At 37.5% G+C, this 23,285-nt stretch overlaps 1 protein-coding gene across 2 annotated transcripts in view; it reads right to left on the reverse strand.

Annotated features, from left to right (window-relative positions):
• Positions 1–4,893: 4,893 nt before the first annotated feature.
• Positions 4,894–23,285, reverse strand: part of senp7b (SUMO specific peptidase 7b) — a 35,911-nt gene continuing 17,519 nt past the window's right edge. For both annotated transcript variants that reach the window (XM_065259694.2, XM_065259693.2), the window contains exons 11-22: positions 22,523–22,732; positions 21,403–21,635; positions 20,469–20,551; positions 18,073–18,189; positions 17,828–17,947; positions 17,592–17,684; positions 14,715–14,848; positions 13,865–13,929; positions 7,525–7,568; positions 7,152–7,220; positions 6,849–6,999; positions 4,894–5,207 (exon numbers count right to left, since the gene is read on the reverse strand). In XM_065259694.2, the coding sequence (XP_065115766.1) occupies positions 5,061–5,207; positions 6,849–6,999; positions 7,152–7,220; positions 7,525–7,568; positions 13,865–13,929; positions 14,715–14,848; positions 17,592–17,684; positions 17,828–17,947; positions 18,073–18,189; positions 20,469–20,551; positions 21,403–21,635; positions 22,523–22,732 (1,466 nt within the window). In that variant the 3' untranslated portion in view covers positions 4,894–5,060. The remainder of the gene's footprint in view (positions 5,208–6,848; positions 7,000–7,151; positions 7,221–7,524; positions 7,569–13,864; positions 13,930–14,714; positions 14,849–17,591; positions 17,685–17,827; positions 17,948–18,072; positions 18,190–20,468; positions 20,552–21,402; positions 21,636–22,522; positions 22,733–23,285) is intronic.

A 23,285-nucleotide genomic window follows, 5' to 3' on the forward strand; every position in this document is an offset into this window, starting at 1 on the left:
GACATACCTTTCAATTAAGTTGTCAAAATTGAATAAATTATGCCTTAACTGTGCCTTGCATGACTATATTTGAGAACATATATGCATTTCTTCGTCCTTTTTGTTAAAAGTACTGAAAAATGCAAACAAAAAGGATGAATATTTAATCTCTAAGATTAGTGTGATTTTAAAAGAGATTAAAAAGTTTATTTATTGTAATCATATTTTAAATGCAATATGTAATTATTTAAAATGTTTTCATATTTTTTTTAAATGCCTTCTCCCAAAATTTGTCTGAAAGCTGAATAAATAAACTTTTTATTGATGCATGGTTTGTTAGGAAAGGACAATATTTGGCCACTATTTAAACAACTATTTAAAAATATAAATGATATTACAGAAAGTCGTGTTATAGTCATGCAAAATTGTATTGTTTATTTGTGTCAATGGCACAAAATTCAGCTTTTTTCGTGCATTGAGCACAAATTTCGAAATAGTTTCTCGTGTCTGTTGCACAACTTTCTTTTTCGTGTCATTTTATGAACTGTTTTCTCATTTTTTCCTATTTTTAGGATGTATTTTCATGTATTTATAGAAGTTTGTTCGAGTGTCACGAAAAAGACATTTGTACGGAGCCCCTAAGGGGACATGGAGCACAAATTAAATAAAGTTTAGTTTCATGTGCTCACCCGAAACCTTCATGTGCAGAATTTTTTTTTAAAGTTTAGTTTCTCGTGCTCACGTGAAGCTATCGTACGAGCACGTGAAACTATCGCATGCTCACATGAAACTATCGCGCGCGCACATGAAAGTTACGTGAAGATAGTTTCACGAGAGCACACAAAACTAAATTTTAAAAATTCTGCACATGAAGGTTTTTCGTGAGCACATGAAAGTTTCACGTGAGCACATGAAAGTTTCCCGTGAGCACATGAAACTAAACTTTATATTTTTTATACTCCAATGTCACCTTAGGGGCTCGGTACATTTGTGCTCAAAGCACGAATAAAAGCTGAATTAATTAACAAAATTTTGCATGACTATAACACGAATTTCCGTGAGATCAGTCTGTTGAAAATCTGAGGGTAAAAAAATCTAAATATTGAGAAAATCAGCTTTAAAGTAATGCATTTTTTAAATGTACAAAATATATTCATAAAACATAATCATTATTTAATATCCTAATGGCATATTTATATATATTAATAATTTTTGGCATAAAAAAAGATCATTCTGACCCATACAAATGTATTTTTGGCTATTTCCACAAATATACTTCTGCGACTTGGTAACTGGTTTTATGGTCCAGGGTCACAGATGTGATTCCCCGAATTCTAATGAATTCATAATTTTTCTCAGTATGTTGATACAGTCAGGTCTATAAATATTTGGAAACAGAGGCACATTTTGTGTTACTTTAGATATTTACCAAAATGTATTCAAGTTACAGTCAATTTATGAATATTGGCTTACAGTGCAAACTCTCAGCTTTACTAAGAGGGTATTCATGTCCAAATTGGCTAAAGGAATTAGGAATTACAGACATTTAATATGTAGCTTCCCCTTTAAAGGAGTCAAAAGGAATGGGACAGTTGTTTTTAAAGCTGCTTTATGGACAGGTATTGATTATTTGTTAAATAATATTCTCATAAATGAAGGATGACATTTGCATTTGGAAGCTGTGGCCCCACATCATTTGGTTCAGGGAGATCCCCATACAGACCATATTTAAGTTTCAATAACACAACAAATCCATCAGATGTATAGCAGGAACATTATGAGTGGCCAGATCAACAATTTGGTACATCCTGACAAAAAATAAAACACTTGTGAGCTCAGCAACATAAAAATCCTGGACGTCTATATAGGATAACAGTAGTGAATGATCGCATTATCCTCTCCATGATAAAGAAAAATCTCTTTTACGATGTCCAGACAAATAAAAGTAAAGATGACATTGGGAGAGCTACATATTAAACATCTGTAATTCCTAAATCCTTCAGCCAGTTTGGATGTGAATACGCTCTAAGCCGAGAGTTTGCACTGTAAGCCAATATTCATAATATGACTGTAACTGGAATACATTTTGGTAAACGCTAAAATAACACAAAATGTGCCTCTGTCCCAATATTTATGGATTAACTGTATTTAATTGTGATTAATCTGTGTATCATGTAAAACTGATCCTGTCAAGCTAAAACGTGGTGCTCAGAATAAGCATTTGTAGTCATAAGTCACCTTACTGTAACTGCTTACGTCAACGGGAAGTTGTGTAAGCGTTTAGGTAGCTTTGCCCGGGCATCAATTGGTGCCCTATTAAAAGAATGAATAGAAAGTGAAGGGACGGGTTGGACCAGGTCATCACAGGCAGCGCTCCAACACCTCCACTGTTTGTATCAGACGCTCTGCCTATTTATAACGCAAACCGCCAGCTTTCTTTGCACTTGGACGGATAGACCAGAACAAACGGGGCGATGCTAGACGTCATTAAAGGATGAAAATACTGTAAGCTGCTGGATGGTTGCCCTGCCATCTGGGCAATCATCCAAAGAGACAGATAATGCTTTTAACCATCACATTTACAGTAAATATAAGTTGGCAAAGACACTTACAGTTCATTCGCAGTTTTTACAGGAACTGCTCTTCTTTTTTTATATTGATAGATATTAAAATATATCTTGACAGTGACCAATCAGAATCAAGCATTCAAGAGCACCGTGTAATAAAATTGATAAGCCTTTAAAATAATGATGAAATAATTCCACACATTAATAATGTAATGTAATGATGCACATACAAAGCATCCTTGTTTTCAATAATTGAGACTAAAACCAGTGGGGGGTGGCATCTCATCTTTTAAGAGACTATAATACGGCACTAATCTTATCCTCTAGTCCAGATTAACCAATCCAGGGCCGTCTAGTGTAAAGTTACATCAGTGGGCCTTGGCTACTTCTATTGTCAGATCTGATTAGAGGAAAGCCAAACCAAGAACCTAAATCCCACTGCAATATACAAACCCTCGTGAAACTGAAGGTGGTTGGCTTTGGTTCTTCTCGCTGAAGACAAAAGGTTTGCATCGAATGCCAAAAATATAATTGTTCCCCGTCATGCATCCATTTCATCACATATGTCTTAACCTATACTTATTTTCTTGCGTGCACATGAAAAACCATTCAATGCTGGTCATCAAACGAAATGCTAAAGGTGGCTCAGCAGGGGTTGATGTTGGGCCCGCTCTCATTTTGATTATTTTCTTGAAAACCGTACCTTTATTTTCATCGCTCCCCGCTTTTACGGTTTTCCATTACTGAAAAGCATTTCAAGTATATGCCAGGTTGGAGAAAACCTTGGATAAATAAAGTTTATGATGTTTATTATTATTTCAGAAGGGCGTGTGCGGTCCAGCTGAGCTCTGGCCAACTCATACAAGCAGAAAAGAAGCAGAGCGATGCTTTGTTTCAATTTCATCCACTGTTGTGTTCTCTATGGAAAACGCCTGGTTTATGCTTCTTCTTTCTTTAATGGACCAATAACGGCATTATGGGAATTCCAGTGCAACTTGAAGCCTCAGGGAACGCTTTGGTTGTTTAGTGATGGCAGCTGTGGTTGATATTTTAATATTACTGAATGAGATGTCAACGGGGAAACTGCTGCGCAACATTGGACACAATGTCAGACCTTAATGATAAGCCAAGTATATTTGAGAGACATATTGGTCGTCTTTGTAATGATCAAATTGAAAACAACCATGCAGCAGAACCAGTGAGTTTGATTCACAGAAAAGTCTTACAAATATATAATCTTATAATCTGTTAAATCGTTCTCTGATAACTACATAGAAGGTGTGGGACTTTATCAAGTGAGAAAATTATCCAATGACGGTTTTACATGTCCATTTACAACCCTAGGATTGGTCGCCAGAGTGAAATGGTCTATTATTACCTTATTTGAAAGAGTCATGAATAATAATGTTGAGCTCTGCTCTGATTGGTTCTTTCTCAGAACGGCTCGTTTCAGTAGCTCTGTGTGTGTGCAAAGCCTGACAAAGATACCAATTTTGAGGAATAATCAGTTATTCTGAGATTGTTAATGGACTTTTCTGAGTTGTAAAAGTTTGGGTTTTTTTAGTATGGACCTGCAAAACGTAACTGTAATGTCAATAATACAACTTCAGCCTTAACATTAACATATAGCATTAACTACAGTAGCATATAGCCCTAACTCAGCAGTCACAACCTTGTTTTTGCATTGTAACAACATAGTAATTAACTCTTTACCCGCCATTGAAGAGTTATCTCATCAATTAAGAGAAAATATTTGCATAAAAACGTGTTCCTGATGAGTTTTATGTTAATCTGTAATACCGCAATTATCCAAAAGATGGCACACTTACCCAAAAATTTTTTACAATTTAATTTTAAACTCTGTGAATGTTTTTATTATCATTTTGAATCTGATCTCTAACAAAATTCCTTCACAAAAATGCAATTATTTCAGCTTTGTGCTATTTTTGCTATAAAATGTTGGCGGCAACTTTTCAAAAAATGTCTTGTGGGGAATGAGTTAATTTATTGTGTAATTTAATGTTGGGGTGTACATCTAAACATTTTCTTGAATTAAGTGTGTGATAAAGTTTTTTTTTGCTTGTTTTATGCACAAATTCACTTAAATTGTATATTTTTTTGACTTAAAATTAGACTTATTTTCTTAGGTCATTTTGCTCATTAAGACAATGCATCTTGACTTAAGAATGTTTCGATATTTGTACTTGAAAAAATACAAAAATACTAAGAAAGCCATTTTTTGCAGTGCATGTCTGCAAAAAAATCCTGTATCTTTGGATTTACTTAAAATTTCTATCAAGTTATATTTCTTTCATAACCACTGTCATTGATTTTAAAATAATAAAAGCAATTCAAAGTCGATTCAAAATATCCAGCTCCTTTTTTATTAAAGTATTCTAACGTTTAAACACTTTAAAAGCCATTTTAATAAAAATAAATACAAACTTAAATTATAAATATATTCTTTGTTACATTAACTAATAAAAACAAAAAAACAGATTCATCCTGCTGTTTTTATTGGATGCTCTTTTCATTCTCGCCCCCTTGCCTGCGGTACAGCTGTAGCACCAGGTCCCGTATCTCCTCTCTTTTCCTGCGCACCTGATTCCGTGGAAACCAGTGGTCCAATCGCAGCGGGAGTTCAAAGTGCACCACTGGATTCTGGGTAGGAAAAAGACACAGAGAGGCATAAAATACATTAATACATTGATGCACTAAAGTTGACATTGAACTATTATAGTTGTCAGCTTCGCCGAAGTTCAATACGAACTCACAAGCATGCTAAATAAGAATTAGTGTAACTGACTTTTTTAGTTTGCATCATGGCATGCTTTTTTTGCTAAAAGTGAGTGCGTTTACATGTCACATATATCTTATGTGGCATTCACACCAGTCGCAGTAGAGGCGGCAAAAATGCGCTATTTGCGCGTAGTTGGACGCTTGAACATTTTGAGTTTACGCACTTCATTCGCGCATAAAATTCTAGTCATTTGAGACATTCAAGCGGAAATTCACGCCATTGGAGGGGCTTCTGCGACTCCGCTCGCTCCCTGTAATCACTTCAGTACTAGAGTAAGCTCCTGATTGGATATCGCAAATATCCGCCAAATTATATTTTTTTCAACTCGCACGTTTTCCGCGGTAGTGCTTAAATCGTGCGGAACACACACCATCTGCGCCGTGCGCTCTGTGCTGGCGCTCTGCACCGCGCCTTCCGTCCAATTCGCACCGTGCCATACGCGCGTACGGCACCGCAGGATGCCTATTCACGTCTTTGCAATGACTTAACGTGTAAATTACTTGCGATCTCTTGCGCGTCTGGTGTGAACGCCACATTCCACCGATTATGCTTAATAAACGTACAAAGTGTAAGGTCGTGTAATTTCTTTCTTTTGTTGAACACAAAGGAATATATTTTGATAAATGATGGAAAGCACACAGTTGAAGGTACATTGCAAAAAATGATTTAAGAAAATTTTTTTTTGTATTTTTGTCTTGTTTTCAGTAAAAATATCTACAAATTCTTAAATTAAAATGCTTTTTCTTGAGCAAAACGACCCAAGAAAATAAGTCTAGTTTTTAGACCAAAAATATCAAATTTAAGTGATTTTGTGCATAAAACAAGCAAAAAATGGGGTAAAAAATCTGCCAATGGGGTAAGCAAATTTTTCTTGAATTTAGTGTTAAAGAAAAATTTTCAAGATTTTTCTGCTTACCCCATTGGCAGATTTTTTGCTTGTTTTATGCACAAAATCACTTAAATTTGATGTTTTTGGTGTAAAACCTAGACTTATTTTCGTGGGTCGTTTTGCTCATCAAGAAAAAGCATCTTAATTTCAGAATTTTTAGATTTTTTACTGAAAACGAGAAAATACTAAGAATTTTTTTTTCTTGTAAATAATTTTTTTGCAGTGTAGAGCTATGCAAATTGGGATTTAGCACAAAGTTGCATATGAAAACCCAGAAAATGTTCCTGTGATCACAACCTGTGTCAGTTATATAACAATAAATGTCAAGTAACCTGGATGACTAAAGTTTCTCTAGTAGTCAAAGATTAGACAGCATCGACTAAGACCACAGTTATGTTTAAAAAAAGTCTGTATTGTTGGAACAAAATGGGTTCAGTGTTGAAATTGGAGCGTGTGAGTTCAGATTTGGGTTGCACGGTATACTGGTACAACAAAAGCATTGCGGTACATTAAAGAAAGTTTGGTTCTGGCATTTGATTTACTGCATAGTTTGCAAAAGTAACGTTTATAGTGTAAAATGCATTGGTGTTGTTGTACAGAGCTACATAAGTACCTGCAGAAAGCTCTCCACATACTGCAGCAAATACAGGCCGCAGTCGCTGCTGTTGTCTTGCAAAGGGACCTTGCAGAGATGCCCGCCTATGTTTTCATTTGTAAAAACTCGAGGGGTTGCTTTCCGAACCTCCCATTCTACCTCAAGGTACCTGAGAGACGATACATCACACACAGGTAAATTAAAAGGGCAAGCGCTCTCTTACTCACACAATTGGCATCCTACCGTTTAACGAAACTTGCCCAAACACATCAACGGAAACAAAGATCAATAAAGTTACGGACGATTAAATAAATGACTCACTCGCGTAGCAGTGCGTAGACGCGTTGGTGGGATGAGAGCTTTAGAGAGTCCATTACCAGAATACATGGCCTGAAGTTGAACCAGAAAGAGAGACAAAGAGAGAGATTGCAACCAGCAGATGAGTTAACCTTTTCAGTCAAACCTTGATAACAAATGGATCTTTTGCATGCGGCCTGCAAAAACATGTCGTGTTTGTGTATTGCACTTATCCATCACCGCCCCCCTGCAAGGGCGGCAGCTTGCTTATTTTATTTTAAAGATCTGTAATTTAATTAAATGACGGTCATGATGGATAAACCAGACGAGGCGGCTGGATGGCAGAAGTGGAGTGATGCTGTATGGCGTAGTGATGTAGGCAAGATCAGTCTCTTACCTCCTGCAGACGGTCTCTCTTGTGCAGCGGAGTACTGTGCAGTCCTAAAAACAAATAAAAAAAAACATTAAAGGGAGTGCTCACCCAAAAATAAAAATTCTGACATAATTTTCTCATTTTTATGATGTTACAATCCTGTATACATTTATTTGTTCTGATGAACATAAAGGAAGATATTTTAACGAATGCTTGTAACCAAACCGATCATGAACCACATTCACTTCCATAGTAGGAAAAAATAATACTATGGAAGTCAATGGGGCACACAGACGGTTTGATTAAAAACACTCTTAACTCTTTCCCAACCAGCATTTTTTTTTTTTGTTGGCAGCCAGTGCTAGCATTTTTTATGATTTTCACAAAAGTTGAATGCCTTCCAGAAAATTTTCTTCTTTAAATATATAAACATACAATATATCAAATGAAAGAACAGACCCTCTGCTTAAAAAAAAAAAATATTCTACCTTTATTTGTTCTCTTTCCATATGGGTAGGTTTCTTAAAAAAATTGCACATTTTGAGCAAAAAGCTGAGATAACTGCATTTTTGTGAAGGACTTGATAGAGATCAGATTCAAAGCGATGATCAAAACATACACGGAGTTTGAACTGTTTGCGCTAAGGGAATACTTCCAGGTTTAATAACTTGGGTAAGAGCACCACCTGGTGGATAATAGCGTAAACACGGATTGCCGGAAAAACCTGTCATTGGCAGGAAACGTTTTCTCTTAACTCTTTCACCGCCATTGACGAGATATCTCGTCAATTAAGAGAAAACGCTTCCCCGCCAATGACGAGATTTTCCGTCTTTCCGCAATACCGCTATTATCCACCAGGTGGCGCCCTTCCGCAACTTTTTTAACCCGGAAGTATTGCCCTATGGCAAGCTGCTGCATGTCCGTGTCTGTTTTAAAGATCGCTCTGAATGGGATCTCTATGAAAAGTCCGTCACAAAAATGGAATTATCTCAGCTTTTTGCTCAAAATGTGGTGTTTTTGCAGAAACCTACCCGTATTCAAAAGCTGATTACAAAAGAACCACTGAAGGTAGGATGAAACGTTTTTTTTTTTTAAAACAGAGGGTCTGTTCTTTCATTTGGTATATTGTATGTTTATATATTTAAAGAAGAACATTTTCTGGAAGGCATTAAACTTTGGTGAAAATCATGAAAAACGCTGGCGCTGGCTGGCAACTTTTTTTAAAAATGCTGGTGGTGAAAGAGTTAATTGACAAGTTAACTCAATTCCTTCATGTTCATCAAAACAAAGAAATTTATACAGGTTTGTAATAAAATGAGAGGGAATAAATGATAACAGAACTATCCCTTTAAAAACTCCCTAAATATTTACCCAAAAGACCAAATTTGGATCAGGTACACAATGTAAATTTTATTTAAAGTCACAATGAAACAGAAGTAGCAAGTGTCTTATTTTCTCAGTGGTGACGTATATCTGAGTGAAATTCGTAAAAAGGTAGGGAGTGACTTGAATTCGTCCATCAAGAATTAATTGGATCGTTGAAAGTTGGGACATGTTGGTACTTGCATTATCTTTTCCCAAGCCCCGCCCTCCCACCATTTCTCATGACTGGAAGTAAACAGAGATTGTTTCAAGGAGAGGAGATTAGCGTTTTTGATTAAAGATTATAAGGGGAACATTACTTTTTTAAAAAGATTCTTAAAAAAATACCACAATAGTCCAAAAAACTTTTTTCATTTAAATTTCATTGTGACTTTAAAGGGTATTGAAATTGTAGTTGCAGTGCTAAATTTAATTAAAATAACTGTATTAAATTGTATATACATGTTCTGCAGATGTGTGTGTGCACCTTACAAAAAATGCCTTTAGTGGACATCCTAATTTTAAAAACAATATAAATTAAAACTGCAAGCAGTGATGGAAGGGCCCTCGCACACCTGACACCGCCACGCCGTGGCATGAGAAGAATTAAAGGGAACAGTAGTAAATAGGCATTTAAACATGTAAACATAGGTGAACCATTTAAAAGTGTAGTATAATGTGCCACATTTCCTGTTGCTAATTACAAATGACAGCGAGGTAGCATCGTGTAAGATAGCATGAGAGAGAGAGAGAGAGTGAGTGAGTGAGCGAGTGTGTGTGTGTATGAGTGACTACATGTAAATATTGGCACGTAGATGTGTTCTGTCCAGGACTCTTATCAATCATGTGAAGTTTGGGACAAATCTGACATTGCATTATCATTTTAAACATGTTACTTCCTGTTACCAGCTGGTGGCGCTATGACCGTAACTGACTATTGGCATCATAAGTGACTATCAGTGATGGGAGTAACGAGTTACTGTAACTCCACTATTTTTTTAAATCAAGTAACGCAATTACAATTACTGAAATTTAAATGAGTTCGTTACGCGCGTTACTCTATTTTGTAAAAAATAGACAAGACATATCTGACGTCGCAGGACTGTAGTTGGCGGCGCAATGATTCATTACACTTCATCATAGCTGACAGTGCATATAGAATGAACATGAAAAATCTAAACGGGACAACATACCTTTGTTTAAAAATTGTGCGCAAGTCATAATCCATCCGGTCTCATGTTTGTAAATTATCTTCACCAAGCAATCGCAGTATGACATCAACTTGCATTTGTAGTCCACAAAGGTAATAAATCTAAGAAATGATCATATATTCTTAGATGTTTACATCGGCTTCATGGAAGAGAACGATCCGCGATTGTTGTTTCCACTAAAATATTCACACTGCGGTGTACACCCGTGTTAAAACTCCATAGTATGTGTGAGCTCGCTTTTAGTTTCAGTTTCAGTCTCTCCGTATCCGAACAAAAAATCCACTCGCTCAGTGTCCATCTGACAAAACAATCCACTCGCTCTGTGTCCGTCCGACAAAACAATCCACGTAGCCTACTTCGTTTTCTGAATAAATATCTTCCTTTAATCCTGTGTATCATTTAAATCCAACAGAAAACAAACAATATATGACCAAAGAGCGCAGTCCCTGTGGCAAGCTTCACAAGCTGTGTTCCAATTCAAGTGCTGCACCCTACTAAGCATGCAATAAAAGGTGAGCACTTGCCCATTCAAGGCGCTCAGAAGTTCGCGAAGAGAACTGAAATGAGACGGTCTAACCTTCGGAGGACCCATAATTTGCCTCATCTGCTGCACACGCATCGTGCCTGTCAGCAGGACACAGCGGAGACGTTTCTAACTTATTAAAATAAATATGAAATCAGAAAAATTATAATTTATTTTAGAAAATTTGACATGTTGACACAATTGTCTCCAAATTTTTAAAGAGACACTACACAATTTTAACACATTTTATATTTTTGTAAACATGCAGAATATTTGTCTAAATGGTCTAAATGATATACATAAATAAACTAAGTTTAAATATTAAGATAATTTCTAACAAAAATATTCAAAGGTTGAATCTAAAGCAAAATAGGCTCCTACAGTATGTGATATATTAGAGTCTTATGTGTAAAATAGCCCATCCATATCATTTTACTGTTTGACTGTTCAGTACTGTTCATATTTACATTTAAAAAGCAGACATAAAAGTAACTTAAAAGTTACTTTTCTAAGTAACTAATTACTTTTGATATACAGTAACCGGTAGAGTAATTCAGTTACTTTTAAAAGAAGTAATTAGTAACTGTAACTAATTACTAATTTTTTAGTAACTTGCCCAACACTGGTGACTATTGACATGTAGATGTGTTCAGTCCAGGACTCTTATAAATCATGTGAAGTTAGGGAAAGATCGGACATTGCATAATCAGTGTAAACATGTCACTTCCTGTTGTCAGCTGGTGGCGCTATAACCATAAGTGACTATTGACATGTAGATGTGTTCAGTCCAGGACTCTTATTAATCATGTGAAGTTTGGGACAGATCAGACATTGCATAATCAGTGTAAACATGTCACTTCCTGTTGTCAGCTGGTGGCGCTATAACCATATGTGACTATTGACATGTAGATGTGTTCAGTCCAGGACTCTTATTAATCATGTGAAGTTAGGGAAAGATCGGACATTGCATAATCAGTGTAAACATGTCACTTCCTGTTGTCAGCTGGTGGCGCTATAACCATAAGTGACTATTGACATGTAGATGTGTTCAGTCCAGGACTCTTATTAATCATGTGAAGTTTGGGACAGATCAGACATGGCATAATCAGTGTAAACATGTCACTTCCTGTTGCCAGCTGGTGGCGCTATAACCATAAGTGACTATTGACATGTAGATGTGTTCACTCCAGGACTCTTATTAATCATGTGAAGTTTGGGACAGATCAGACATTGGATAATCATTGTAAACATGTCACTTCCTGTTGCCAGCTGGTGGCGCTATAACCATAAGTGACTAATGACATGTAGATGTGTTCAGTCCAGGACTCTTATTAATCATGTGAAGTTAGGGAAAGATCGGACATTGCATAATCAGTGTAAACATGTCACTTCCTGTTGTCAGCTGGTGGCGCTATAACCATAAGTGACTATTGACATGTAGATGTGTTCAGTCCAGGACTCTTATTAATCATGTGAAGTTTGGGACAGATCAGACATGGCATAATCAGTGTAAACATGTCACTTCCTGTTGCCAGCTGGTGGCGCTATAACCATAAGTGACTATTGACATGTAGATGTGTTCACTCCAGGACTCTTATTAATCATGTGAAGTTTGGGACAGATCAGACATTGGATAATCATTGTAAACATGTCACTTCCTGTTGCCAGCTGGTGGCGCTATAACCATAAGTGACTATTGACATGTAGATGTGTTCACTCCAGGACTCTTATTAATCATGTGAAGTTTGGGACAGATCAGACATTGGATAATCATTGTAAACATGTCACTTCCTGTTGCCAGCTGGTGGCGCTATAACCATAAGTGACTAATGACATGTAGATGTGTTCACTCCAGGACTCTTATTAATCATGTGAAGTTTGGGACAGATCAGACATTGGATAATCATTGTAAACATGTCACTTCCTGTTGCCAGCTGGTGGCGCTATAACCATAAGTGACTATTGACATGTAGATGTGTTCAGTCCAGGACTCTTAGCAATCATGTGAAGTTTGGGACAGATCGGACACTGTATGCCTGAGTTCCAGCAACCTGTTTCATAGCGAAACATCAAACTTTGGCTGGCCGAAACAGACACAAATTTTAATATAGAATCAAATCCTTCGCAATTTAGCATCACAAAGGCCTTAAGATGACACTCGCCAAATATGATGATGATCCGACGAAAACTGTAGGAGGAGTTAGTTAAAGTATGACTGCTGGAAATGAGAAAAACTGAGCCAAAATCTGAGAAATAATTCAAAATAGCTGACTTCGTGTTTGGTTTAGGGCGTTGCTCCAAGAGACTTTTTTGTAGGGCTTGTAATAATACATGAGCATACCGAAATTCGTACATGTAAGTTAAACACAGTCCAAGGGCTGCTGCATTGAATATTTGAAAGTGGCGCTAAAACATGTTCCTTCAGGTTGCCAGCTGGTGGCGCTATGGCTATAAATGAAAATTGTTATGTAGATGTGTTCAGGTCAGGACTCTTAGCAATCATGTGAAATTTGGGACAGATCGGACATTGTATGCATGAGTTCCAGCAACTCCCTGTTTCATTGGAAAACATCAAACTTTGTCGGGCCAGAACCGACACAAATTTTTACGCAGAGTCAAATCCTTCGCAATTTAGCATCACAAAGGCCTTAAGATGACACTCACCAAATATGAAGATGATCCGACGAAAACTGTAGGAGGAGTTAGTTAAAGTATGACGCCTGGAAATGACAAAAACTGCGCCCAAATCACAAAAATAACTCAGAATAGCTGACTTCCTGTTTGGTTTACGGCTTCGCTCCAAGAGACTTTTTTGTAGGTCTTGTCATGCTACAGAAGGGTACCGAATTTCGTAATTGTACGTCAAACACAGTCCGAGGGCTGCTTCGTTGAAAATTTGTAGGTGGCGCTATAGAGCCATTTTCTCACGCCTAATTCTAAAGCATACACCACATGTAAATTTTCATCACTCTTGACATCTGTGCAAAATTTCATGAGTTTTCGAGTATGTTTAGGCCCTCTAAAGTCCCGCTGAAGTCGGAGAAAAAGAAAAAAAATAATAATAACTCCTTGAAGAACAATAGGGTCCTCACACCCCGGTGTGCTCGGGCCCTAAATATTGCAAATTAAGTTTTGCAAAATGTGTAAAGTTTGCTATTAGGGTTACTTTGTGGGATAGGTTAAAGTTTTTTTTCTTTTTAAGTTTGTATATAAAAACAAAAGAAAAGTCTACTGAATGTAACTATTTAGATCGCCAAGTAAACATTACCAGTTGATTGTGGGATCTCATCTCACTGGCTTTTGAACTTTTGTTCTTTGGTTGATGTGAACTACCTAGAAATCCAGAAAAAAAATCAATGTCAAAGAAATGTGAATGGTTTATACCACATACAGTAGTTTGTTACACATTGCTAAAAACATATTGAAAATTATTTTGAGTATTTTTGTTGCTATAGTATGTCCCTGCAAGGGCACAGCTTTTGTAGGCTGACGCATACTGACATCAAAAACACATTTTAGTTCAAGGGCTGCATGGTATTGAAGACAAATGCAATAACTTTGTAAATAAGGTGGTATACAATATGCAATATGGCTATGGCTTTGAGTTTGTAAAAAAAATTAGTTCTAAAAAGATCAATTTAAAAGCTACATATTCATAAACAAACATGCCAGGTTGTTTTTAAGCCATGAGTTTATATAACCCATCAATTGGGTTAGAATAACCCATTTGGGTAATTTTTAACCCAGCTGTGTATTCTGTCTAAATATTTACACAGCATGGGTTAAAAACAACCCAGCATTTTTTAGTGAACATACAGTCTTCTGGAAAAAACAAAACATCGCTCTCTCAGTCTTGCCAGTCTCTGCTGCTATCCGTGTTAACCTAAAACCTGGATTAAACTTGGTTTATAACTTCTTGAAGTATTAAAAGCACGCAAACCATTGCAAAACTGCACAATTGAAGTTAGTAAACAACATTGATTATAACAAAGAAGTTGGCATTACTGTAACATTTTTCTTCCCATGAAGACTAAATGCATGGGTTGACAATGCCAAAACTGATGAATAACAGTATGTGTTTGTTTGTGTAGTGATGTGTATGTGTGTGTATGACACACCTGTTTGACATTCTCCTGCTGAGCTCACATTCACTGTTTGGCCTCCAGCCTGGGACGCAGCTTTGCCTCCCCACTGTACATACCGTGGGCCTTCCAGACCAGGAAAACAGATCACCACCAGATACCAGTGGGCCCTGGACAAGAAGAAAAGCAAAACGGATAAAGACACAGCGGACGTGAAACTTACGGTACATTCACACGGGGCGAAAGCGTTCATTTACTATGAATGAGGGACATCATGCGTTGCCAATCTGAATTGTAAATCCGTCAACTTCGCGTCACTGCCGTTGTTTGCGGCAAAAGTTTAACATTTCTCAACTTTTCAAGCACCAATGCGTGCGTCAGCCAATCAGATCGCCTTATGCAAATTAGAGCTGAAGATCTTTGCCCGAACCCGACGGGACCCGTCGGGAACCGACGGGCTCGGGCGGGTTCGGGCTTTATTTCTAACATTTTACACGGGCTCGGGGCGGGCTCGGGCTTCCGCTCCGGCTTTGTGAGGTAAATGAGCGGTCAAGTTCAAATCAGTAGCGCAGGATCGCGCTGAATTCATTTACAGTGGATTTAATGATTTTCCTCATCAAAAACATGTAGCCTAATCTTGGTGAGTAGGTTTTTCAATGTATAACTAAATATGAATCGAGTCTTACATAATAGACAGAGGATATAGACTAATGTTGGCAGTAGGCTAATGGAGAGAAGTGCCGACGCAAATCCCGCGGAGCCTGCCTCTTAATTTCGTTATTGCCAAATACCCATCTTAATTCAGAATGTATTATCTTAATTTAATTCGTTAAGAAATAATAATTTTATTGGCATATTTATAGTGTATTGCATAAGCCTATTTAGAATGAGATGTTACAATGTTACAGATTACTTATTTCTTTGTTTCAACTTCCAAGTGGCGTGTAGATTATTAGTCATGAATAAATAATGTTAAAACCTGTGTAAATGTCTCATTCTTGACAAAAGCTGTGTGTGTGCGCACATTTAAATAATGTCGGGCTGTAAACGGGTTCGGGCTTTTAAAAAGCTGTCAATCTAAATGTACGTTCGGGTTCGGGCTGCATTCTGTCGGGCTTCGGACATTTCGGGCCTAACTTTTAAGGCCCGATTACAGCTCTAATGCAAATAACCTAGTGCAAGCCAGCTGATTACGTTTATGCAAGACCAGAGCATGTGTTGCAGCCACTGTGATTGGCTGTTGGCCACCTTTCAGACAAGAATTTCGTCAAGCGTTAACACTTTCGCATGTGTGAATGTAGCGTTACTGTGGCTTCACACCAATCGAGAGTTCAGCGATTTGCGCAAGTAGATTTCATACAAAGTCAATGCAAAGACGCGATCACACACGTCCTGCGTGGGGCGATGCGAATGACGTGCTAAAGGTTTTCGCGACAGACGCGCTAAAGGTTTTCGCGACAAACGCGCTATTCAACTCGAGCGAAAAATTTGCATGACACAAAGTTAAATCCCGCGAGTAATCTAGAGCGAGTAACGCGATGCCCCGCGTTTGGTGTATACGTAGCATCAGTGTTTTGTGAGCAAACTTGTGTTGCATTGACGGCAATTCAATTAAAATTAAATTAACAATTATTTTAACCATTATTAAAGGATTAGTTCACCCAAAAATAAAATTGTGTCATAATTTACACCCCCTAATCTTATCCAAGATGTATTTTATTTTCTTCAGTTCAACAAAATAATATTTTTGTTAGCCAAATTAACATATATGTCACCAAATTGATAACTGCATAAATAAAATTTATTTTCGCATGTACTAACTAATGTCGCTAGTTTTGTCACAAGTTATGGACATGTAGCCAGATTTAGATCTAGATTTAGCCAGATCACTTGTCTGCTTGTTTACATTTTAATTTAGCTAAATAAGTTTAAAATATGATTAGTTTTTATTTATAAACATATTGCTTTTGCAACCATTTTTAGAACGGTTATACAACAAAAACGGTTTGGCACGACGGTTGGTAAGCATTCAGTTATTCAAAACATTTACAGTAGAAACAGTCACACAACTTTATAAGTAATAATTGTATAATTTATAGTTATGTTGCTAAAATATTTAAATGAGTAAAAAATGTCGCAAGGGAACTTTCATATTTCTAAATAACGATGCACACAGTTTGAGATTCGAGTTTCAGTCGGACACTGATTTATAGAAATGAACCTGCAGCATTTGTGCTACAGGACTTGCGCATCTTGTAAATGCAAGACGTCATTCCAAATTGTAAATACTTAATCCATTTCCCAGCCCTCGTACAGCTAACAGTCTAAATGTGTGCCGCTGACAGTTTCCCAGAGCTCCACCGAAATAAAGGACATTCCCAAACTTGTGAAGCAGCTGTGTCGTTCTGTGCCATGTTGTACCACGTGTGCGTGAGAGCGTCCGGAAGCACGCAAGCATGTGCGTCTTTATGCGGCCGTTAGGTTTTACGAGAACGCCGAGTACCATGCGAGAATTCGCCGTTTTCTCCCAGTTTGGCGTCGCTTGACCTCATTGCACAGATTTATTCCATCGTTTTTAAAGTTTGATCCAACATCTCTCGCTGTTCTCAGGAAACAAACACAGCTTGACACTAAACCTAGCTACCTCTTTCCTGATGAAACCTTAAGAACAGTCTGTAAAGTGCGCTCGGGACGCCGTAACTATTTACGAAACGGTCTGACGTTGACAGCTCAGCTGGTGGCCTCCTGGCACGTTTTGTGTCATCTTCTGCCTCGTTTCCTTGTAATGAGAGGAAAAACTGGGAAAGCTGTACTTTGTACTCACAGAGGAGTTCATGGGTGATAAAGTTTGGGGCTCCTCCTCACTTAAGTTAAGTTTGGCTTGTACATGTGTGTGGTTCAGATGGCACTTACTCCTGGTTAACAGGTATGAAGAGGAAGTCCTTGCTGAAGATGTCCACATGACGGGTCCAAGTTCTGACTCGATGATGTCGTCTGTGCCGAGCCCTGTGGAAAACACAATGTTACACCAACAGCGTATAACTCTTAAGATCTCTAATCTAATAAAAGGTACAATTCACCCAAAAACAAAAAATATATAATTTTCTTTCATTTTAAAGAAATTAGAAAATTTTCTAGCAATTTCTTACGTTTTGCCGATTTCCTCTAGGCAGCTGTTGTCTTTTCGAGTAAGTTGTTTGTAGAAGAAACTGCTAAAGATATGAGATCTTTCTGCAACATCTTTGTCGGCTCTCTCCAACATCAAGTACCTTCGAAGAACATGTAAGAGGACATATGAAAAGCTCAAATTCGATATCCTATTGGTTTAACAGGGTTTGCCAAAACAAATCAACCCAGTTAAAACCGACAGCTTGAGTATTTCGTGAGCTCTCACTTGAGGTAGAAGTCGATGATGACATCATTGAGAAACTCGCCATCTTTAAGGCACTCCAGGTCTTCGGCTGTGACAGTAATGCCGCCCTTGGAGGGGGGAGGTGGGTACTGGATCAGTCTGGTGGAAAATGTCTACTGTAACTTCAGCTTTGGCCCAAAAAAATTGAGGTTTCAACAATATAACCCTCTGTGCTAATTGCGATGCATCAATTATGCCTTACAAATTAAATTGCTTAAGCTTATGGAAACTTCAACAATTCAACGGAAAGGTTTATGTCAGTGGTATGTTAACCTTTCCTCTCCGAAAAACTGTGAGGAAAGAAAGTCATATACGTCTGGGATGGCATGAAGGTGAGAGAAAAGTTTAATATTGCGTTTGGTTCCAACGATTGAAGTTATGGCTGAAGTACGAAGTATGGCATTACTATCAAATAGGACTTTAAAGACCAAAAGGATGTTTTGCCAGAGACTTCCAATCAAAAGTACTTTACTATAATTTCACCATATTGTGTAACAGATGTTTTACCAGTCAATGTCTTTTTGGAGAGCTACAAACAGTATCAAGTAAGTAGGGCTGCAACAACTAATTGATAAATTCGATAATAACAGACTATGAAAATCGTCGCCAACAAATGTCACTATCGATTAAGTTGTGTACAACACTAAGAGTGTTTACAACTCGGTACTTGTTTTTATGGATATTTAAAGAAGTTATACTGCTTAAAAACTAAACAAATATTTGTGTTTCATTGAATGTTATGTAAAAATGAAGGATTATTGGCCAGATTATTCGCAAGCGTTTTCGTCATTAAAAATTACTGTTTGGATTTACAGAGTGAAAAATGAGCACTGGAAAGGCGTGGAGACATTTATATTTGTGAATGAACTTATTGCATATGCATTTGTAGGTTTTTCTCTTTCAGGCGCTAAATTTATGGGAGAAGAGTATTAGGACCAATGACGTGACGTTAATTATGTTGTGTCCGTATGGTTCAATTAAATGTAAAGGGTTAAAATTTTTAAATAAATTTGCTTGAATACATTCTCATTTTTTGAGGACAAAGTCAAACATTTCTGGGTTTATTTCATTTTGAAAGAATATATGGGGGATATTTAAAAAAATGTCAATGTGGTGTAACATGTCTAAGTCAATTGGTGTAACTACTATTTTTTTAATTGAAAATATAAATATATTTATGAAAAATGTGGAATAAAATATAATCTAGTTTAATATGATTTTTTTTACATACATTTTGTCAAAGATTATTCAGAAAACAGAGCTGTTTTCAGCATATGTTCCAACAAATAATACAAAAACGCATTAAAATTTACATTTAGAAATAACTAATGAAATGTATTTTTGTGTGATATTTTAAAATTATTTTTTATTTTTTGATGAACATGCCATCAAGGTGGATAAAATATTTAATATTTCTAATGCTTTGGCACAATTGGCGGTTACACCATTTGACATTTTCAGGTCCATTCAGTCTTAACTTTCATAAAAATGTGTAATTTTTTATTGCATAATATCAAAATAAATACATTATATTCATTGAAATATACCTGATGCTTGCATTTAAAACGAGTTTTTTAAAAGATTTTTGAATTTCTTATCTTGCCAATCCGTTTTTGTTACTGACGCATTAAAATCGTCGTTATTGAAATTACGTTACGGAAATTACATTTAGGCCTCAACATAGTATGTCAGTAAACTTAACACTTTAACACACAAACTTTTATTTAGGGTTAATTTAGCACCTATCCACACTTGCATGTGTATTTATTTTTAAAACGTAGCTTTTTCTATGCGATTTTTGCCATTTGTCCACACGCAAACACAGTATCAGGTGACTGAAACTGAACTTTTATGAAAACTTCTAGGGTGAAGATATTCAGAAACTTGTTGTCGAGTAGCCAGTGAAACCAGATCAGTTTTTGGCCTGTGACTCTGTTGATCATGCCAAGGTGAGACTCTGCAATGACTTCTGATTGGCCAAGATGGCTCTAAGGTTAGGGATATATTGTCAACTGTTGGTTTGGCATGTTTTTGACTGCGCTTCATACAGTTTTTTGCATGTTTATGTGGACGATGAGATTTGTTTTAATGAAAGAGGGGACAACTCGGTTTATAAAAATACCCTTGTATATAAATAATTAATCTGAAAAACAATTGATTTATTTTATCAATAATTAGAATAATCATTAGTATGAATTTACTGTATGAATTTAACTTCTTTTTTTGATAAATGCAAAGAGTCTACTATAGAGTGTTAAGTCACGTGACATGTACAGCTCATCTGATTGGCTAAAAAAATTGACTACTTATTCTAGATACAAGACCTGATTTAAAGACAAAAGTCATGTTTTGATCATGGCTAATTTTTCCGTCTGTACCTGCGTGGCAAGCCCTGCAAACGGCTGTGACTGCGGAGAGGTCTCCTGACCGCTGGATCTTTGCTAGATTCACCTGCGCTCACCTGTTTGGAATAAGTAAAGCAGGTCAGAACAAAACAGATCCAGTGTATAGAATCTATATGTGACATGTTGTGGCAATTTTGTTTTGCCAATTGTTTAGAGCAAATGCTGATATCCGATGTGAGTCGCTTTTAAAAGATGATCATGTAATAATCGGATCCAGGCAACCAATCGAAATTGTGCATCAAGATCTGCAATGTAAATCCTGCAAAAGCTGATCAAGAAAATGTGCAGAAATGAGAAGCAGAGAGAACAAAAATGCCACGTGCCGCACGTTTGGGCCGGATTGCTATGCTCGATCTCTGTTAATCTCCGAGCCAGCTCGTAAAAGACATAAAGGAGAAAGCGAGGTGGCCTACTTCCACCTCTGCCAGCTGGCACGGTCGACAAACGAAAAAGAAACGGCCCGTACCCCAGAGGCACAGGCGCCCACACGCACCGTAGTCCTAGTACCTCCGAGTAGAGCCATGACTCCTCAACCAGCTCATAAACACTCTGGAGAAAGTGACAGAACGGACACTTCCATAGTGCAGGGAGCTACTAACACTAAACCAGCCAACTTTATTTCATACCTCAACCAACACGGGCTCTATGGACCATGGCTAACCTCATTCCTGCACTTATATGGGGCCCTAAAAATTTCTCTGGTGCCTCTATCACATCTGTGCTCAGGTTCCGGCCAAGCTATTGAAGATGAACGTATGATATATGAATGGATGAAGAGCAATGCATCTATGTGATTGGCACACATCTGAGGCCACATGTGATATTCACCCTAGGAGTCCTTGGCATGTTCAACAGTGTCAATTGCCCAAGTCCGATTTACGAAATGAAAAAAGACCTTTAAACCTACCTTTGCAGTGTCCTGTCCAGCATCCTCCACATTTTGTCCCAGTAGAGAGAGGAGGTTTACGCCCTGCGGGTGGCAATGAAGCCGATTCAGGCCATCTGCCCAATTCAAGGGGTTACTCAAAGCGGTTTGACCGTATTTCAAACCAATCATGTCCATTTGAGATTCCAACATGGCCGTCTGAAGATCTCCCAAATGGTCAGCCAACACAAACAACAAGAAAGGACAAGCCTGACCTAAAGAGAGGGAAAAAACATTACCCAAATTCATCGTTTGATTAATTTAGTTGACCTTTTTCTTACTTTCACTTCATTTATTAGCTCATTTACAACATTTAATATGAATCAGATGGTTGTTGATCCATCCATAAATGCTCAGTGTGCGGCCGCAATGAATTCAGTATGAAACCAACAACAGTGCCAAACACCTGTTTAGATAAGTTTCCAGTATTAGAAACAGATTGAATGAATTAATACTTTAATGGCCAATACTTCGACCAAACACACACCTGTTCTCTGTTTAAAGAAACTTGGCAAATGTATTAACATGCAGCTACTAGTTGATGGCCCATTCCAGGTCTTGCATTATGTGTTCGCTAACGCAAAACTTTACCAACTGATCTATTTGACTACTTTCACCTTTACATGTTGGAACGATTGTTTATTATGATTGTTATCAATAATGTATAAAACTTTGACACAGACACGGTTTATGCCCAGCTGCACTACTTCCTGAACTTCAGCCAGCTCCTTGTTTCCTGTCTGCCATTATTGGACAAACTGATTAATCCAGGTGTGTCTGATTATTGTTGTTGTGACTACTGAGGTCAGGCACACCTGGATTAATCAGTTTGTCCAATAATGGCAGACAGGAAACAAGGAGCTGGCTGAAGTTCAGGAAGTAGTGCAGCTGGGCATAAAGCCTATTGATTTCAATAGACACTGCTGTTAGCATGTTGCTAAGCTAAGAGCTAGTAAAATGCACAACGCATTAACAATACATTAAAAAGTTGCATTTGGGATTCCTTTTCCACAAACAATCCGTACTACCCCAGCTATCCCAAAGAGGATCATGTATAAAAAACATCTACAGTTAACCAAGGATGGTCCAATGGTGTCCTCACCTGAGATATGTACAGAGTGTATCACAGATAGCTCTTTCTGAATGAGTCTGGCTTGAGCGTCCGACACTACGAGGAACAGGAGAGAGGGGGCGGGCTCTTCGGTACTTGAAAACAAACTGCCATCGTGAGCCAGGCCACCATCCCAAACGCCAAACAAACGTAGCTCTAGGCATGCCACGCTAATGGCTATCTCCCCTTCTTCACCTGCACCTGAAAGAAACAGCATTGAGTTATCTTAACAATAATGTATGGTTGTGTATGACATGATATTGAGCAGCTTTGATGCATCAACTTCATGCAGATTGATTGGTGTATGCCAAAAATTAAAACGAGTGCACTTCGAATCGGATGACTGTACATTCGTTCGAATCGATTTTGAAGTATCACATACAGACCTTTGGTAATGGGGAGAAACCTAGTGAGGATTTTTATTGGACAAAATCCTATCAACCCTGTGATAAACATGAAGAGACTTAATTTGACTTCATAGGGTCTTTAAAAGAAAAGTGTACCGATAAATGTAAACAACGCAGTTTCGTCCTTTAACTAGCTTATGAGATCCAGTCCCCATTAAATTGAACGTAATTGCATGACGTGCACTGTTTGGGTGAACTAATCCTTTAAGACCCGTTCACTAACAACAGCCTCATAAAACTCTGTACTTGCTATTGAAACAAGATGACTTTGTTTGCACAATTTGTTTGCGATGACTTGCTTTTATTTACTTTATTTTGAGAGGGCAGTTTGCGTACAATGGCCATAG

The sequence above is a fragment of the Paramisgurnus dabryanus genome, chromosome 24 (assembly GCF_030506205.2).
Source record: "Paramisgurnus dabryanus chromosome 24, PD_genome_1.1, whole genome shotgun sequence".
Lineage (NCBI taxonomy): Eukaryota > Metazoa > Chordata > Actinopteri > Cypriniformes > Cobitidae > Paramisgurnus > Paramisgurnus dabryanus.